General features: G+C 43.2%; 1 protein-coding gene and 1 pseudogene across 3 annotated transcripts; both read left to right on the top strand.

Moving 5' to 3' along the window:
* The first annotated feature begins 181 nt into the window (after window positions 1–181).
* LOC148844438 (ubiquitin-conjugating enzyme E2 32-like) lies at window positions 182–11,343 on the top strand (annotated as a pseudogene).
* Window positions 11,344–12,683: 1,340 nt separating this feature from the next.
* On the top strand, window positions 12,684–16,341 carry LOC148844437 (uncharacterized). Of its 3 annotated transcripts, none has more exons than XM_088956834.1 (3): window positions 12,684–13,974; window positions 14,964–15,008; window positions 15,709–15,938. In XM_088956834.1, exons 1-3 carry the CDS (start codon window positions 13,523–13,525, stop codon window positions 15,764–15,766), a joined length of 555 nt encoding a protein of 184 aa, XP_088812960.1. In that variant the 5' UTR covers window positions 12,684–13,522; the 3' UTR covers window positions 15,767–15,938. The 3 variants fall into 3 exon arrangements, with proteins under 3 accessions (XP_088812960.1, XP_088812959.1, XP_088812958.1); XM_088956833.1 differs by having other exon boundaries at window positions 13,127–13,974; window positions 15,933–16,341; XM_088956832.1 differs by having other exon boundaries at window positions 13,446–13,974; window positions 15,922–16,341.
* Window positions 16,342–16,743: the final 402 nt, after the last annotated feature.

Genomic DNA, 16,743 nt, shown 5'->3' with positions numbered 1-16,743 from the left:
TTAGGGCCAATTTTTATTTTCTTTTAATTTTTAAAACATCACATGCTGATTGTTGGTTTGAACCAAATGATCAAACTGCTAATTTAAAAAGTGGTTCCAATAGGGTCAGATTAGGTCTTAACATAAAAGGAGAAGAAACTACTTGGGCATCTTTTTGGAAAAAAACATATGTAATCGTTGTATGGCAAAAAGTAAGTGCTAAATCAAGGATGAACAAAAACTTGGTAATTAACACTCTTAATACCGAATTGGATGATAGCTTTTTTAGCATTAAGCATTAAGAGTTATTGAACAGGTCCTGTAAAATATTGAGGCCACCGTTGAGAACCAAATTTGGATTCAGTCATTATAAGCCATTGTATGTCTAAGACTACAACATTGTGGAGACATGGGATCTATTTTCGTTAAAATCCGATTTGCTCCTCACAAACTACAGTAGATGTTCTCAATGCGTAGGTGAAAGTGTTGTAAGGTTGGTATGAAGCACTCTATGAATGACAAATCTAGATTCATTCCCATTGCCACTAAGGAGGGTTTTTTTATAGAACAACCAAATCTATTAACAGAAAAGAGTACAAAAGGTTTAATACAAGCCGGAGGGTTGTCCAAAATAAACATATCTACATCATGCAATTTACCTAACTGATCTATAGACACCAAAGAGATGCTCCCAATATACGGCTACAAAAGGCTGTTGGGACCGTGCTGGGAGCCTAGGTTGGGGACCTGATTCAAACTCCCATTGTATAGTCCTTCAAAAAAAAAAAGGATAAATTACAAAGAACCCCCATACTATCCCTGTACTTTCATTTATGACAAAGATCCCCTAAATGTTTACATTACGGCAAAGACCCCTTCCATTAGCATTTTGTCATATTATCATTTAATTGTTTAAAGCTTTTTAAATCCGAAAGTTGCCCTTTTATTATTTGTTCAGGTGATTTTACCCTTTCACTTACACTTTAATAATTCAACAATTCTTAAAAATATTAGTTCTTATATGGTTAAACTAACTAGTGTGGCATGCATGTACATAGGTTCTTCTCTGACAACAGCAATAGAATACCTTCTTCTCCAACAATGCTGTAAAAGATACTAATGATTTTTTTAGTACCATAACAGATTCTTCTATATCCATTGACAATGTATCGAACAACTTTTTCACCAATGAGATTGTGGCAACAACTTTCGATGAAGTGCGTTGTAAGGTTCCTATCAAATGGTTGTCTGATGGTATGTTTGTGTAGGTTAGGTTTTAGGAGAAAAGTAGAAAATGGACGAGGAATAGACAAAAGGGCAAAAGTTTTTGCCCATTTTCATCACTTTGACAATTTCATTTCACACCCTTATTCAGGTACTGTGAATGTTACAGCTGGTAATGGAAGTGGACTTGGTATCAGAAACATGGGTTCTACTATGGTATCCATCCCTAACATGAATTTTACACTTCACTACCCCGAAGCCTCAACTAATCTTATTTATGTCTCTAAATTTGCTAAGGGTAATAATTGTATGTTTCTTTTTTATGATGTCGGTTTCATTGTGAAGGACAAAAAACATTTGGCACCACCACCTCGGCCATCGTCTCAAGACATTCAATCCTCTACCTTTCATTTGTTAGTCATTTGACAACTGAAAGGATGAGAGATCTATCATATGAATAGTCAAATCCTACAGGTAAATAGGACAAATTTTCAAAAATTTCTTTTTCCCATATAGAAATTACATTCCATATTTTAGAAAACTGTATTTTTAAGGATCAATTACTGAAAACATTTAGCACCACCACCTCGGCCATCATCCCGAGACATTCAATCCTCTACCTTTCATTCGATAACCATTCAACAACCCCATACCAGCACTTTATGTTCTTCTTGCCAACTTGGCAAAAGCTCTATGTTACCCTTTTCACCTTCTACTTCATGTACTCAAAGACCATTACAAATTGTTCATTGTGATCTTTCGGGTTCAGCCCCTGTGATGTCACATTCTGGTTATCGTTACTGAGTTATTTGTTGTTGATTTTACAAGATATGGATGGCCGTTTCCCTTACATCTCAAAGTCAGATTTCTTTGACATATTTGTTTCATTTAAATCCAAAGTTGAGAATCTTTATGACTACAAAATCAAAATTCTTTGGACTGATGACACATCATAGAAACTAGATTAACTCTTCTTGCTCACTTGATTTAATTAATCGCATGCCTATACTTCAATCTCACACTCTATCTCCAATATGAAAAACTCTTTCACTCTCCACCAGATTATAGTCGTCTTAAGTCCTTCAGTTGCCTATGCTATCCATGGTTACGTCCATATGTCTCTAATAAGTTATAGTTTCGTTCCGCCAACTGTATATTTTTGGGTTATAGTCCTTATGTCAACATAAGGGCTATAGGTGCATGGATGTTCTCACTAATCGAATTTATATATCTAGGCATGTAGTTTTTGATTAACACAAATATCCTTTCTCTAGTACACAATCTACCATTGCCATCACTCCTACACTCTCACCCACTCCTCAGACACTCATCCAATGGTTACCACTACAAAAACAGCCTACTGACATAATCTGGCTCCATACTCAGTAGTCTCCCTCAGTTACTTCGATGTCAAAGGATACTCTTGCGTGTACTTCTTCAAGTGAACCATCATTGTCAAAGGCTAATCATTTGCTTGCATCATCCTCTCCATTGTCCAACCCACCATCATCACCTTCCCTTGTCCAATCCCACAACTACTCTCAGCCCTTGCGTACCCATCCTATGAAAACTCGCTCTCAACCCAAACTATCTTCTACCAAATACCCCCTTCTCACTACCCTTGTGGCCACCACCGTCATCGAACCCCGTTCTTATACACAAGCATCCAAAAGCCTAGCATGGCGTCATGCCATGGATCAGGAATACACTTCCCTTCACCACTGGTGCCTTTTCAACCCACCAGGAATGTCGTCGGCGATAAATGGGTGTACCAGGTTAAAGACAGCCCAGATGGCTTAGCAGGTTCAAAGCAAGATTGGTTGCTAAAGGTTTTCATCAACAACTGGGTGTTTTTTCTGGTGTATACTTTTCTATATTTTATTCATTGAGAATTTAAGTACATATATACATAAATACAACCACCGAATCTCCTAAGCTTATGACAACTAGAACTCCTAAGTTTACAGGGATTCAAATATATCTTTCCTATCCTATCTGAACTATTCATGTTAAGGAAATGATAAGAAGATATATACAAATAAGATAATACTGAACGGACTCCTAATCCTAACACCCCCCCCCTCAAGTTGGAGCATGCAGATTGTGAATGCCCAACTTGCGGAGAAAGTACTCAAATTCTCTGCGACCCAGTGCCTTTGTAAAAATGTTAGCCAGTTGAACGGTAGTTGACACATAAACAGGACAAATGCAACCATTTTGAATCTCATCACATACAAAATGGCAATCAACTTCAATATGTTTTGTACACTCATGAAACACTGGGTTTACAGCAATATGCAAGGTTGCCTGACTATCACAATATAATCGCATTGGGTTTGAATGCATAACTCCAAGAGCCAATAACAATCCCTTCAGCCATTTTAATTCACACGTGGTCGTGGCCATAGAACGATACTCTGCTTTCACTGAAGAACGAGCCACAGTGTGTTGCTTCTTAATTTTTCAGGAAATAGGCGATTTCCCAAGTAGAATAAACCATCCAGACAGAGAACGTCAAGACAAATGACAACTCGCCCAGTCTAAATCGCACCATGCATATAACTGTAAGTCACAATCTGAACGCAAGAGAATTCCTTGACTATGATTTCCTTTCAAGTAGCGCACCACTCGCAATGCAGCCTCCCAATGTCTTTCTTGCGGTTGCTACATAAATTGGGACAGAACATACACACAATAAGACAACTTTGGACAAGTTGCTAAAAGATAAATAAGTCTGCCTACCAAGCGCCCGTATCACTCAGGATCAGATAAGAGAGGCCCATCTATCAAGGCGAGATTGTGGTTCTGCTCCAGAGGAAAATGAGCAGGTTTTGCACCAAGTAATCCAACTTCAGAGATAATATCCAAAGCATACTTACATTGAGACAGAAAGATTCCTGTTGAGTTTCGGGCAACTTCAATGCCCAAAAAATATTTCAATGGTCCCAAGTCTTTCATATGGAAGCAATCACTCAAATATTTCTTGAAGACTTGAATTTCCATACAATCATTACCTGACACGATAATATCGTCCACATACACAAGAACAAGCACATGCACCTTGTCTTGACGAAAGCTGAAGAGGGAGTAATCTGAACATGATTGCTGAAACCCATATGTCTTCAGGGCTGCGATTAATTTAGCAAACCAACATCTCGGCGCTTGTTTCATGCCATACAGAGATTTTTGCAACCGACACACCATACATGGTTTATCTGAATGAAAACAAGGAAGCATTCGCATGTAGACTTCCTCATGAAGGTCACCATGCAAGAAATGCGTTATGTACGTCCATTTGATGAAGCTCCCAATTTCTAGCTGCTACGACTGCAAGGAAGGTACGGGCAATAACCATTTTTGCAACTGGGGCAAAAGTTACATTTTAATCAATTCCCTCAACCTGATTGTTCCCAAGAATCACGAGACGGGCTTTGTATCTTTCCACTGTCCCATCAGCATTATACTTGATTCGATACACCCATTTGCATCCTATGGTTCGTTTTCTGAATGGCAAAGGCTCCACAGTCCATGTCTGATTATTTTCAAGTGCTTGTATTTCTTTTTGCGTTGCATCCCTCCATTTTTCATCCTTTACGACCTCAACAAAAGAAGTAAATTCAACTCCTATAGTAATAGCTGCCAAGAAAGCACGATGTCGACAAGAAAAATTGTTACAATTCACATAGTTATCTATGGGATAAGAACTACCTACAGAATGTGATTGGCCGAGTGAGCCAGCACCAGTTACAATGCCATGAGAACCGTGTACATAGAGGACTTACCTCGGCCTAGCATTCTCGAGGGGGCAGAGGAGGTCGCTCCCGTCCTTGAAGCAGAGCCGAGCTGGATCGACCCACTCGCGAAATTCTTGCAAGACGGGACCCTCCCTGCAGATCGCAATGCAGCCAGAAGGGTGCGGAATTCTTGCAAGACTGAACTGCAACACGCGTCCTGCCCAAGCTCCGAGGTAAAGAAGCGAGCTCGGGCGAGGTAAAGGCTGCCCCTATCCTCTTAGTCCCTTCCCCCCTGTCATCAGAACTCCTTGCAGTTCCTATGCCCGAAGACTTCAAACTCCCCCCACTCAACAAGTATGATGGGTCTTTTGACCCCAGCGACCATGTCGATGCCTTCCAGTCCAGATGCACATGGCTAGGGCCAGCGAGTCCTGTATGTGCGTAGCCTTCACTACCACCTTCAGAGGAGTGGCTCACACGTACAAGAACCTAGCCCCCAGGTCAATAAGGAGTTGGGCCCAATTCGCGCAGGTCCTCACCGCGCACTTCGTCACCAGCAAGCGGTGCCCCCGAACCGAGGAGAGCCTCCTCAGCATGGTCCAAAAGGAAGGGGAGCCCATCCGCAGCTACATCAAGCGGTTTAACGATGCATGCCTACAGATCCCACGCCTGGACCCCACAGTTCAGCTCGCAGCGGCCAAGATGGGGGTGACACATAAGGAGTTCAAGTGGCACATAGTGGCTAACCAGCCCGCGACCATTGCTGAGATCCTTAAGCTCGCGGACAAGTTCATGCGAATGGAGGAGGAGATCAACCAAAGGACTGGGGCGGGTTTGAAAAAAGAAAGAGAGAAGAACTCCCCAATCAAGGAGACAACCAGAAGGATCCAGCTCGAGCACCAAAACCAAGCCAGTCGTTCCGAGCTCCCGTGGCAGGTCGAACAAACTACACACCCTTGAATACGAAGCAGGCCGAGATCTTGATGATGATCAAAGACGCCCCGTACATAAAGTGGCCAACCCAAACGAGAGGAACAAAAGCTTGTGCTGCAATTTCCATAGAGACCACAGTCATATTACCGAACATTGTAATAATCTCTGCGACGAGATAGAGGAACTCATCCGTCGCAGGTACTTAAGAAATTTTGTACAACAACAACAACAACAACATAATAATAATAATAAGACAGGTCGGCAAGGGGAGCACGACAAAGATGCTCCTGAGCCTAGCAGTAGGCCGATCGAACAGTCGCAAAGACAGCCTCCGGAAGAGAGGCCAGTTCGGGGAACCATCCACGTGATAGTGGGAGGTTCGATAGTAGCGAGTTGTACTTCGGCAGCGGCTCGGGCGTCAGTTTGCGAAGCTGCCCGAGAAGAGCATAACCCTCCGAAGAGGCCAAAGATAGAGGAACCAATTTTCTTCACGGAAGACGATGCACGAGGGGTCCACTACCCCCACGATGATGCGCTTGTCATAAAACTAAGGATCAACAACTTTGAAGTTAGGTGCGTGTTTGTTGATTCAGGCAGCTCGATGGACATTCTCTTCAAGTCGGCGTTTGACCAGCTTCAGTTATGGGGAAGCGAGTTGAAGCCCGCAAACACTCCTCTGGTGGGCTTCAACAGAGAGGAAGTCAGGCCCCTCGGGAAAGTGACAATACCTGTGGAAGTCGGCACATGGCTCTGTGTGGTCAGACTCAACCACGATTTCCTGGTGGTCGCGACCCCCTCCTCATACAATGCCATAATAGGGTGGCTAATCACTCATGTCCTACGGGCAGTGGTCTCAACCTACTACTTGGCAATGAAGTTTTCTATAGGCTTCGGTGTGGGAGTAGCGCGGGGCGACCAGCTCGAGTCCCGCAAGTGCTATGTTGCCACCCTGAAGGGAAAAACCAAGGTGGCCGACGACCTCGAATTGGAGCGGCCTACGGAGCAAGGCCAACAACGAGCTGTGCCCATAGAAGAAACGGTCGCGATCCCAACTTCAGTTGCGGACCCAGCTCGGACGCTACAGATCGATGCTTCCGTCTAGGAACCTCTACGATCCGAACTGGTAAGTTTCTTACTTCAAAATTTAGATATTTTTGCATGGTCCATGGCCGGTATGCCCGATATTGACCCCAGCCTTACAACTCACAAACTTAATACCGATCCTGAAGTTAGGCCCGTTAGACAGAAGAAACGTAACCTAGCCCCAGAGCGATGGAAAGCAGTCGACGAGGAGGTCGCGAAGCTTCTCGCAGTCAACTTTGTGAGAGGTCTATTACCCAAGTTGGGTAGCCAACCCCGTTCTGGTAAAGAAGGCCAATGGCAAGTGGCACATGTGTGTCGACTACACCGACATGAACCGGGCCTGCCCAAAAGACTACTTCCCACTACCCAGAATCGACCACTTGGTAGACGCGACCTCAGGGTACGAGTTGTTGAGCTTCTTAGATGCCTATTCGGGCTACAACCAAGTTAGAATGGATTTGGCCGACGAGGGAAAGACCTCGTTCATCACAGAGTTCGGCCTATACTGTTACAAGGTTATGCCATTCGGATTAAAAAATGCTGGGGCAACCTTTCAAAGGCTTGTGAATAAGTTGTTTCAACACTTAATTGGCATGAAGATAGAGTGATATGTATACGACATGGTCGTCAAGACACAGTTCTCGCACGAATTAATACACGATTTGTGTTCTGTATTTCAAATCCTGAGACAATTCAAATTCGGTGTCACCTCGGGCAAGTTCCTAGGGCACATCATTAACCGGTGCGGCATTGAGGCCAACCCAGACAAGATTAAGGCAATCATAGACATGAGACCGCCCCAGAAATTGAAGGAGGTCCAAAGGTTAAATGGTCGCATAGCCACCCTGGGCCACTTTATGTCCAAGTCAGCAGACCGCTGCCTGTCTTTCTTTAAGGCTATTAAAGGCAAAGGGTTCAAATGGACCCCAGACTGCAAACTCGCGTTCGACGAGCTCAAGAAATACCTTGCTAGTGTGTCGGTCTTAAATCAGGCCCGAGGAGGGCGATGTCTTAGAACTATACCTCTCAGTAAGCGACGAGGTGGTCAGTTCGGTACTAATAAAAGAAGTAGATCGGGTCCAACGACCCATCTATTATGTTAGTAAAATTTTGCAGGGAGCAGAGACGAGATACCCACAGATAGAAAAGTTGGCATACGCACTGATAATTGCAGCTCAGAAACTCCGCCCATATTTCCAGGCTCACACTGTCATCATCTTGAACGACAAACCTCTAAGGCAAGTCTTACTCAAGCCCGAGGTCTCTGGTCGGTTAACGAAGTGGGCCATCAAACTCAATGAATACGACCTTTAGTACAAGCCCCGGACTGCCATCAAAGCGCAAGCCTTGGCAGACTTTGTTGCAGAATGCACATTCACCTCCGATCTAGCCCGGTCGAGCATGAGGCTCCTAGTTCGGGTGAGCTCGGTGCTCCCAAGCAGGTTGAGTCCAAGCACCGTGAGGTTGCACCCAGTTCGGTATCTCTCCTGGTTAGGCCGAGTGCAAACGGGGATGAGGAGCCCTGGATCCTTCACATAGATGGCTCCTCAAATCAGCAGGGTAGCGGAGCCAGTGTAGTTCTTCGCGACCCGAGTGGCATAAAACTGGAGTACACACTACGCTTTGAGTTTGTAGCATCCAACAATGAGGTGAAATACGAAGCATTGATAGCCGGGCTAGCCCTAGTGCAAGAAGTAAGAGTGAAGCACATAGTTATCTGCAGCGATTCCCAGCTTGTGGTCAACCAGGTTACGGGCGAATACGAAGCACGCGAGCTAACTATGATCGCCTACTTGGCAAAGGTAAAGGAGGCTCTGCTCAACTTCCAGTCACACTTCATCAAGCAAATCCCAAGGTCAGAGAACACTGAGGCCGACGCCCTGTCTCGGTTAGCCAGCACCAGTCACAACGTCATGAGAACCGTGTACATAGAGGACTTACCTCGGCCTAGGGTTCTTGAGGGGGTAGAGGAGGTCGCTCCCGTCCTTGAAGCAGAGCCGAGCTGGATTGACCCACTCGCGAGCTTCTTGCTAGACGGGGCCCTCCTTGCAGATCACAATACAGCCAGAAGGGTGCAGCGCCAGGCAGCCAAATATGTCATAATAGACGAACGGTTGTACCGACGATAAGAGGGTGGAAAGGTAGGCGCAGCTTGGCAACGAGTTGCTCCTGGAATATCACGATCTCGTCCGGACCGTGTTCCCAAGGGAAGTCGCCCGAGGGTATAAAATAAGTATACTCCCAGGGCAGGTTGAACTGGATGATAAGGGAGTAAAGCCCCTCAGGCGTCATGGTTGAGGACCTGAATTTGTCTAACGTCCGACCTCAACGGGAGGAGGACACCAAACTACCCGAGGCGACTCGACCTACGGGTTCGAACTCTTCCTCGAGCTCTCCCTCGAGCTTTACCTCAAGCTCTGCCTCGGGCTCACTAAGGCTATCGGAGGCCTCAGCTCGGTTCGTGGAACCTGCACCTGACCCTCTCAAGAAGTTGTCTAAGCTGTCTGAGCTAGACACCGGGAGGAGAGAAAAACCAGGAAGAAAGTACTGACTCACCCGGAAAAAGCTATGGACTACGGAAGGTTGACGTGAGCTAAAACTTGGACGCGAGCTCAAGAAGCGAATGCAGGAGAATGGCGATGGAAAGCGACTGGGGGTCCCCCACTATTTATACCCACAGTGACCGAAAACCGACGGCTTTGATCGAGGCAAATCCAACGGCTCACGATCAAGCTGACCGCACGCCTCCTAAGACCTAGACGTGATTGGCCGCACATCTTTGGAAACTGAAGCGGTGCCGGCGCACGTCTCCCAACATTGAAGGCAGTAGTGGCGTGTTTTTTTGAATTTGAAATAACGCCCGCCGTCATGTCTCCCAGCATTTAAAGACGGATTGACACGTTTTCTGACTTTTTGGTGCTCGAGGAATCCGAAAATCTCTTGACGTACTCACACTTCACGCCATCAGTCAACCGATTTGAAGTACGGGTCAAATCCACCCGTCACCTCGCAAACCTTGCCCTAGCGCAAGGAGTGGGGGGCAATTGATTGAGGGAGATTTGGCCCGACCTCTTGGCCACCCAACACGTGGAAGCAATCGAGGGTGACCTGGTAGGAGCGGCAGCTCGGCACGGCAATGTGCTCAAGGCACGAGCTTCGAGAAGAGGAATCTGTAGTCCGAGCTCCCCAAAAAGAGCTCAAACTCTCCCTTTGACCCCGAGCCTTACGAGGAAAGCAAAGGGCAACAACCCGAACTAGCCCACCCCAGGGCAGTTCGGACCACACTTCTATCCGAACTCAAGACTTCACCTCGCACACCACTTCGGCACTTCGTCTCCAGGCCGCCGAACTGAACAACCGTACCTAACACCAAAGGAGTTCGTATCCTGAGGCGGCGCACCTGACTGACTTAGGGTCTGATGCTTGACAGCCGCACTTCAACAGCCACCTGCCACCGCCACCTCCAGTTACAGAGACGGCTCCGACAAAGAGAGCAGTGGCGGTTATCTACCCCAACAGAGGTGATGACACCCGAACTGGCAGAAGTGTAGAGGTAATGATACCCGACCTAACAGGAGCTTGGGAGTGAGTGCACGAAGTGGTTATAAAAGGCCCTCTTCCCCCCAAGAATGGAGGTACGTGATAACTTTGCGCCATCTGGTTTTTTATCTTGCCTTTGAGAAAATACTAACTTGAGCTTTGGAGCATTCCCACTGGATTCCTCCCCGGAGACTACTCGCTTTCTTCCCCATTTCAGGCACCTCTTGCTCCAGTCAGAGGCAAGATTGTTGACAGCTAGGACTGACCGGATTGTGCTCCATCACTTCAGGAGGTAAAGGAGATGCAAGCAAACCCTTCTGATATATTTGAGTGGCAGTTCGCAATCAGAGGTCCCCGTGACACAGAGTTCGAGGGAGGAATCTATCACGGATGGATCCATTTGCCAGCAGAATATCCATTCCAACCTCCTGCATTTATGTTGTTAACTCCTAATGGTTGTTTTGAAACATAGACGAAGATTTGTCTAAGCATATCCAATTATCATCCGGAGCATTGGCTGCCATCTTGGAGCGTGAGAACTGTTTTGGTAGCATTGATTGCATTCATGCCCACCAACCCAGATGATGTACTGGGCTCATTGGATTACAAGAAGGAAGAAAGACGTGCATTAGCCATCAAATTTCGTGAAGGAGCCCCTTGATTTGGAACTCTAGAACGTCAGAAATTGATTGATGAGATTCACCAGTGTATGTTAAGCAAGGCACCACCAATTCTGCAATTAAATGTCCCGCAGGCCTTGAATGAAGAAGAATCAACCGAGAAAGAAGCAGAGGCAGAGGGTAGCCCGCAAAATTCTGGAGTGCAAAGCTTGTCCTTTGCCGGTACCTAACAATCGGTGTTGTTGCTACTAATCTCCAGAGGTGTTGGAACGTAGACCTCTTGCTCCTATTTCGTTGCTCTGATACCATGTAAAACTAGAGCTTTTCTGGTGTATACTTTTCTGTATTTTATTCATTGAGAATTTAAGTATATATATACATGAATACAACCACCGAATCTCCTAAGCTTATGGCAACTAGAACTCCTATCTTTCCTATCTTATCTGAACTATTCATGATAAGGAAATGATAAGAAGGTATATACAAATAAGATAATACTGAACTGACTCCTAATCCTAACACTCTTCAATGGCCTCTTCACCAGTTGGGTGTTGAATGTGCATTTCTCCACAGTGATATTCAGGAAGAAGTCTATATGGCTCAACCTCCAAGCTATACAGATCCTTTACGACCTACATATGTTTGCAAGATGTAGAAGTCCATCTATAGCTTACAACAAGCACCGCGAGCCTGGTATAAGAAATTCAGTTCTACACTTTTAGATTTTGGCTTCTCCATCTCTACTTTTGATTCTTCCCTCTTTATTTACCAGCGTGGGCATGATATCATCCTCCTCTTATTGTATGTTGATGATATCATCATCATGGGCAGCAACTTTACACTAATTTCTACACTCATTGTGTTTCTTAACACCAATTTCAAGATGAAAGACTTGGGCCCGTTGTCCTATATTTTTTGGGTGTTCATGTTAATCGTACTCCCCACGACCTATTTCTTAATCAGTCCAAATACATTATGGATCTCTTGGATTGTGCAAATATGGGGGGCTGTAAACCTACACCCTCACCCACTTCTTCCTTCCCAATTACACATGATGACAGTCCATTGTTGCATGATCCTTTACATATCGAAGCCTGGATGGAGATCTTCAATATGTCACCCTAACTAGGCTGGACATTGCGTTTGCTGTTAATCAGGCATGCCAACATTTACACTCATCCACTGAGGCCCGTTATACTACTGTGAAAAGAATATAATTCCGAGGTACCTGAAAGGCACCATCACCACTGGATTACATCTTCAACCTGACCCACTGAAGTTTAGTCACTTTGTACGTGAACAAGTGCTTCGTAAATTTCTCCAGGTTCATCATGTGTCTTCTATAGACCAGGCTGTCGATTTATTTCCACGTTGAACATTAGTCCACCCCCTGTTCAGCTTGAGGGGGGGATGATAACATAGTCCTACTTGGCTTCTTCTTATCCATTCAATTCTATCAGTTATACTATAACTACCACTGTAATTATTTTCAAAACACGTGTACTGTGGTTATTGTAACTGTAGTTATCTTGTAAGTTATAAATTCAATTCTTGATCAACCCAGATGTGTGACGGATGAACTTTCTAAAATTGTCTTTTTTGTTTGAATGTTTAATACTTGTTCACTCTAAAAAGAACTTGCTTATGAAGAAGAGATCCGGAGATTTGCAAGGCAGGGCATCGGAGCTTCAGTAGACACTAAAGAAGGATAAGAGACAAGTCAGAGTTCAAGCCCTCAAGGAGTTGCAACAGGTCATAGCCGCCTATGAATCTGATGCTACCCGCTGAGATTTCTTTGACGGTACATTTTGAATGAGGGGTCCATCAAAACCAATGGAATTGGATAGAGTGTGGCACATCTTTTCAATGATTTAATCCCTTTATTATTTATTTAGCATTTTGATCCTGAAAAAATAAATAAATAAAATGATTGAGAAAGAAAAATTAGATGACACCCAAAAGATATTTATGTTTTTTCACATGTCATTTAAAGGCTGATGGTGGTAGGTATTAAATTGTCATGTTCTAAAAATTTTGGTACTGAATTGACAAATTTAAAAATTCAGAGACCAAAGGAACACAAAGCCCAAAGCACAGGATACTACCCCAAATAATTGGCAGTCCAGTGGCCTATTAAACTTATGAATTTTGACCCGCTCATGAAGTCTTGAACCACACAGATACATGATCTGACCCCATGTGATGAGCGATGACCGATGAGGAGAGCCATGGGGCCACAAACTATCACTAGCACTGATAGATAGAGATTACAGAAGAGATAAGGTGGTTGGGTATTGGGGTCTTTATTTCTTGCTTTGTTGTATGTAGGATTGGAGATTAGAACGAAAGGAAAATCGAGTGAGGTGATACCCATAGAGGAATGAGATTAGAGCAAACAAAACGGGGAGAATGCTATTTCGTGTGGCAATTCCATTTCCACCAACATCATCAGCTTTGTCTCATCAAATACACCCTTATTTTTCCCATATTAGAATGTCTAGGAATGTTGTGGGTGCAAACAACACCGTGATGAAGACCAATTCGATTGCGCCTCTTACTACTATCACCAGAGCAATAAGCAGCTGCTATAATACGACTACGAGAGCTACCGGCACCATTCTTGCAGCGGCGTTAATCTTCTCGGTTGCTGCAGTCGAACCACAACAACAATCTCAGTTGGATACTCTGTCCAATATCCCACAGATCCTTTCCGGCGAATGTGCTTCTCCTACCGACTGTAAGAAAGCGAGGATTCAACGGCCAAAGTCGAGGAAGGCAGAGGCATGTACCACCAAGTGCGTCACAACTTGCATCCGAGGTGGTGCTGGCTCCCCTGGCGAAGGTCCTCTCAACGCCAGAGGGTAACAATTAATAATCATCCCTCTTCTCTTTCTCTTTCTTCTTCTCATTTCAATTGCTGCCCGATAGGATAAGGCTCATGCATGTTCAACCAATCCAATTCATATCATATATTCAGATGACACTTAGAAATGGGCTGGGTTGCCTTATGAGTCTGTTCTAAAATCTGGTCCTAAAAGCCCAAGCCCAACTGGTTCTTTCAGGCCAGGCATGATTGCTAGTATGTTTATTCATTCATTGGGAAATGGGAATGACCTTGCTGCTGAGTGCTGGTGGAATTGATTTAAGACCCTACAGGAAACAGAAGGCACTAATCTCCCACCTATTATATATTAACCTACCTTTTATTATTATTGATTCCACAACCTCTACGTGTGGTCATTATTATTGATTCCACAGCCTGTTATACAGCTAAAGAGTTCAGCTAATTAATCCAATTTCTCAGCATCAATCATTAAAAGAACCCACAGTCGCCTTAAGAGGTTGCATTTGGTATTTCTTATTTTAAGGATTTATCTCTTTTTTATACTTAAAATGTCTTATAAATAATAAAATTTTAACTACAAAAAAGAAATAAAAACTGCCAAATGCAGCTTAAAACTTGTTCCCTTTTAATTCCACCACTTCAGGTGTCATCAAACGGCGCCTTTTAAGTGTTTAAACGGTTGGGCCTTACATATTCAGAAGATTCCTAGATAAGGAATGATTCAAATCAGACATGGATGACAAGTTATGGAGAGAACTTTAATTCCCTTCACGACCTGAAGTTTTTTTTTTTTTGCCACGTGGATGGATGTCATGGCTACAGCAAACCATCTATGACTATGGGGCCAATTTGGGCCCCCAAGCCCATTTGCTACAGGGATCTCCCTGTATGGCCCGTTTGCCCATATGAAGGCCCCTGCTTCAGCGTATCAGGTGAAAGAGAACCTGATATACATAAATAATGTCCTTAAGGTTTCATTAAAATTTGTCTTCCTCTTTGTTGTAGGCCCATTGTAGTCTTCAAGCAAGGGTTTCGAAGTCGCCGGTACTGGTAAGTTCATTGCTTTCATGAAGAGAAAAGTTTCTTTCGCAAATAATTTTCTCAGACTAAGGCCCCATTTGGTTTGTGGGAATAAGGGTCTAGAATCGGAATCAGAATGGGCTATTCCGATTCCAATTGTTTGGTTGGGCGGAATTAGAATCTCATTCTCATTCCTGTTGGAATGGCATTTCCCCATTTAAGAGAATGGCCATTTTCTGCTTTTCCCTTCGGAATGAAATCCTATTTTTACTGATTTTAATCCCTATTCCCAATCTGTCTGAACCAAACAAACTATGGAAGTGGACTATTCTAATTCCGATTCCAGAAGATTTTGATTCCAATTCCAATTCAGATTCCATTTATAGACCAAACGGACCCTAAGTATTGTGTTATCTTTGCTATTTCTTAGTTGATCAATACCTATAATATTAAATTTGATGAAAAGTACGGGTGATCAATACCATCCATGCATCTTTCTAATTAAAAGTGACTGTCTTATGCATGTGATGTGATAACTGATAAGACACATTTCTCAAAAATTTGTATTAATTAATTCAAACCTTGCACCTAAAAATGGTTAAAATGGCAATGATACCAAACAATACTCTAAGCAAATAATATAAATCATTACATGTAGACATATGTTTAGTTATAGATAAACAGTTAGCTTTCTAGGCTAATTCTTTTATTTGTCTCATGCTTTGCACAGCTTGGTCGAGTGCTCCGACATATGTAATCTAATCAAAGATGGTGAAGACGGACCATAAATTGATTTTTTTTTTTTTTTTGGTTTATTACTTTCAAACATTTAAAGTTATCCATTCATGTTTGTCCAATGACATAGTATATATGTATACTTGAAATTCAAGTGTATTTCACTAATGAGGTGTAAAGACATTCTTTTTTACTAACAAACAAACAGCCATTTTATAGGTGCAAGTTTTCTCCCCTTTCATAACTTATTGCATTGCCAAGATAAAGTTGGAACTTGGAAGCTAGTAGCTAGCCAATCAGAGGGCATAGTTGAGGTTGGGGATTTTGGGGAATCTTTGTTTAGACTGTGGAGATGAGGATCATTATACCCAATGTTGGTCTTACGTATCTGGGGCCGTGAGAATGATAGACTGGATATGATTTTAATCTTTGGCATTTTTTTTCACACAAAATTGCTGTCCTCTAATTCAAACATGTATTCTCACACTTTTTTTTATAGATAGGAAAAATGTATTTTCACACTTGCCAGAGTAAATGGCCCTATAAAGTGGAATACTGCTTTACTTTGATTGCATATTGAGAGGATGCAGCTTCATTTGAATAAAAAAAATCACATGTTGACACATAATCTAAAGCCTAAGTCTGCGTTTGGAAACAATACAAATAGTGTAAATTTCGACTCAAGGTAAATTTGCACTCTGGTTCATTTTGCCTGTGTTTGGCAACATTACATTTTTGCATTGACAAATGACAGATCAATGCATATTTACATTGATAATAAGATGTAAAAGTACATCAATAAAAAAGAAGTAAATTTGGATACAGGTGGGCTTTTGATAAAAAAAAGCATTTGCTTTATTGGAATTCGTATTTTCAGCCATTACAACTAAAAGCCTAGTTGGTAAGAACTAAGAAGGTAAATTTGTCAATGTAAAACTAACCCAACTTTGCAATTTATATAAAGACTGCATTTGGTTGCAATGCAAATGCAAATATGTACACTACATATTTACCCATTTTCCAGTTCATG

Source organism: Nelumbo lutea, chromosome 8 (assembly GCF_056320005.1).
Source record: "Nelumbo lutea isolate HS-2025 chromosome 8, American lotus-T2T, whole genome shotgun sequence".
Taxonomy (NCBI): Eukaryota; Viridiplantae; Streptophyta; class Magnoliopsida; order Proteales; family Nelumbonaceae; genus Nelumbo; species Nelumbo lutea.
Note: the sequence above shows the minus strand (reverse complement) of the source record. Positions and strands in the feature narration are given on the sequence as shown.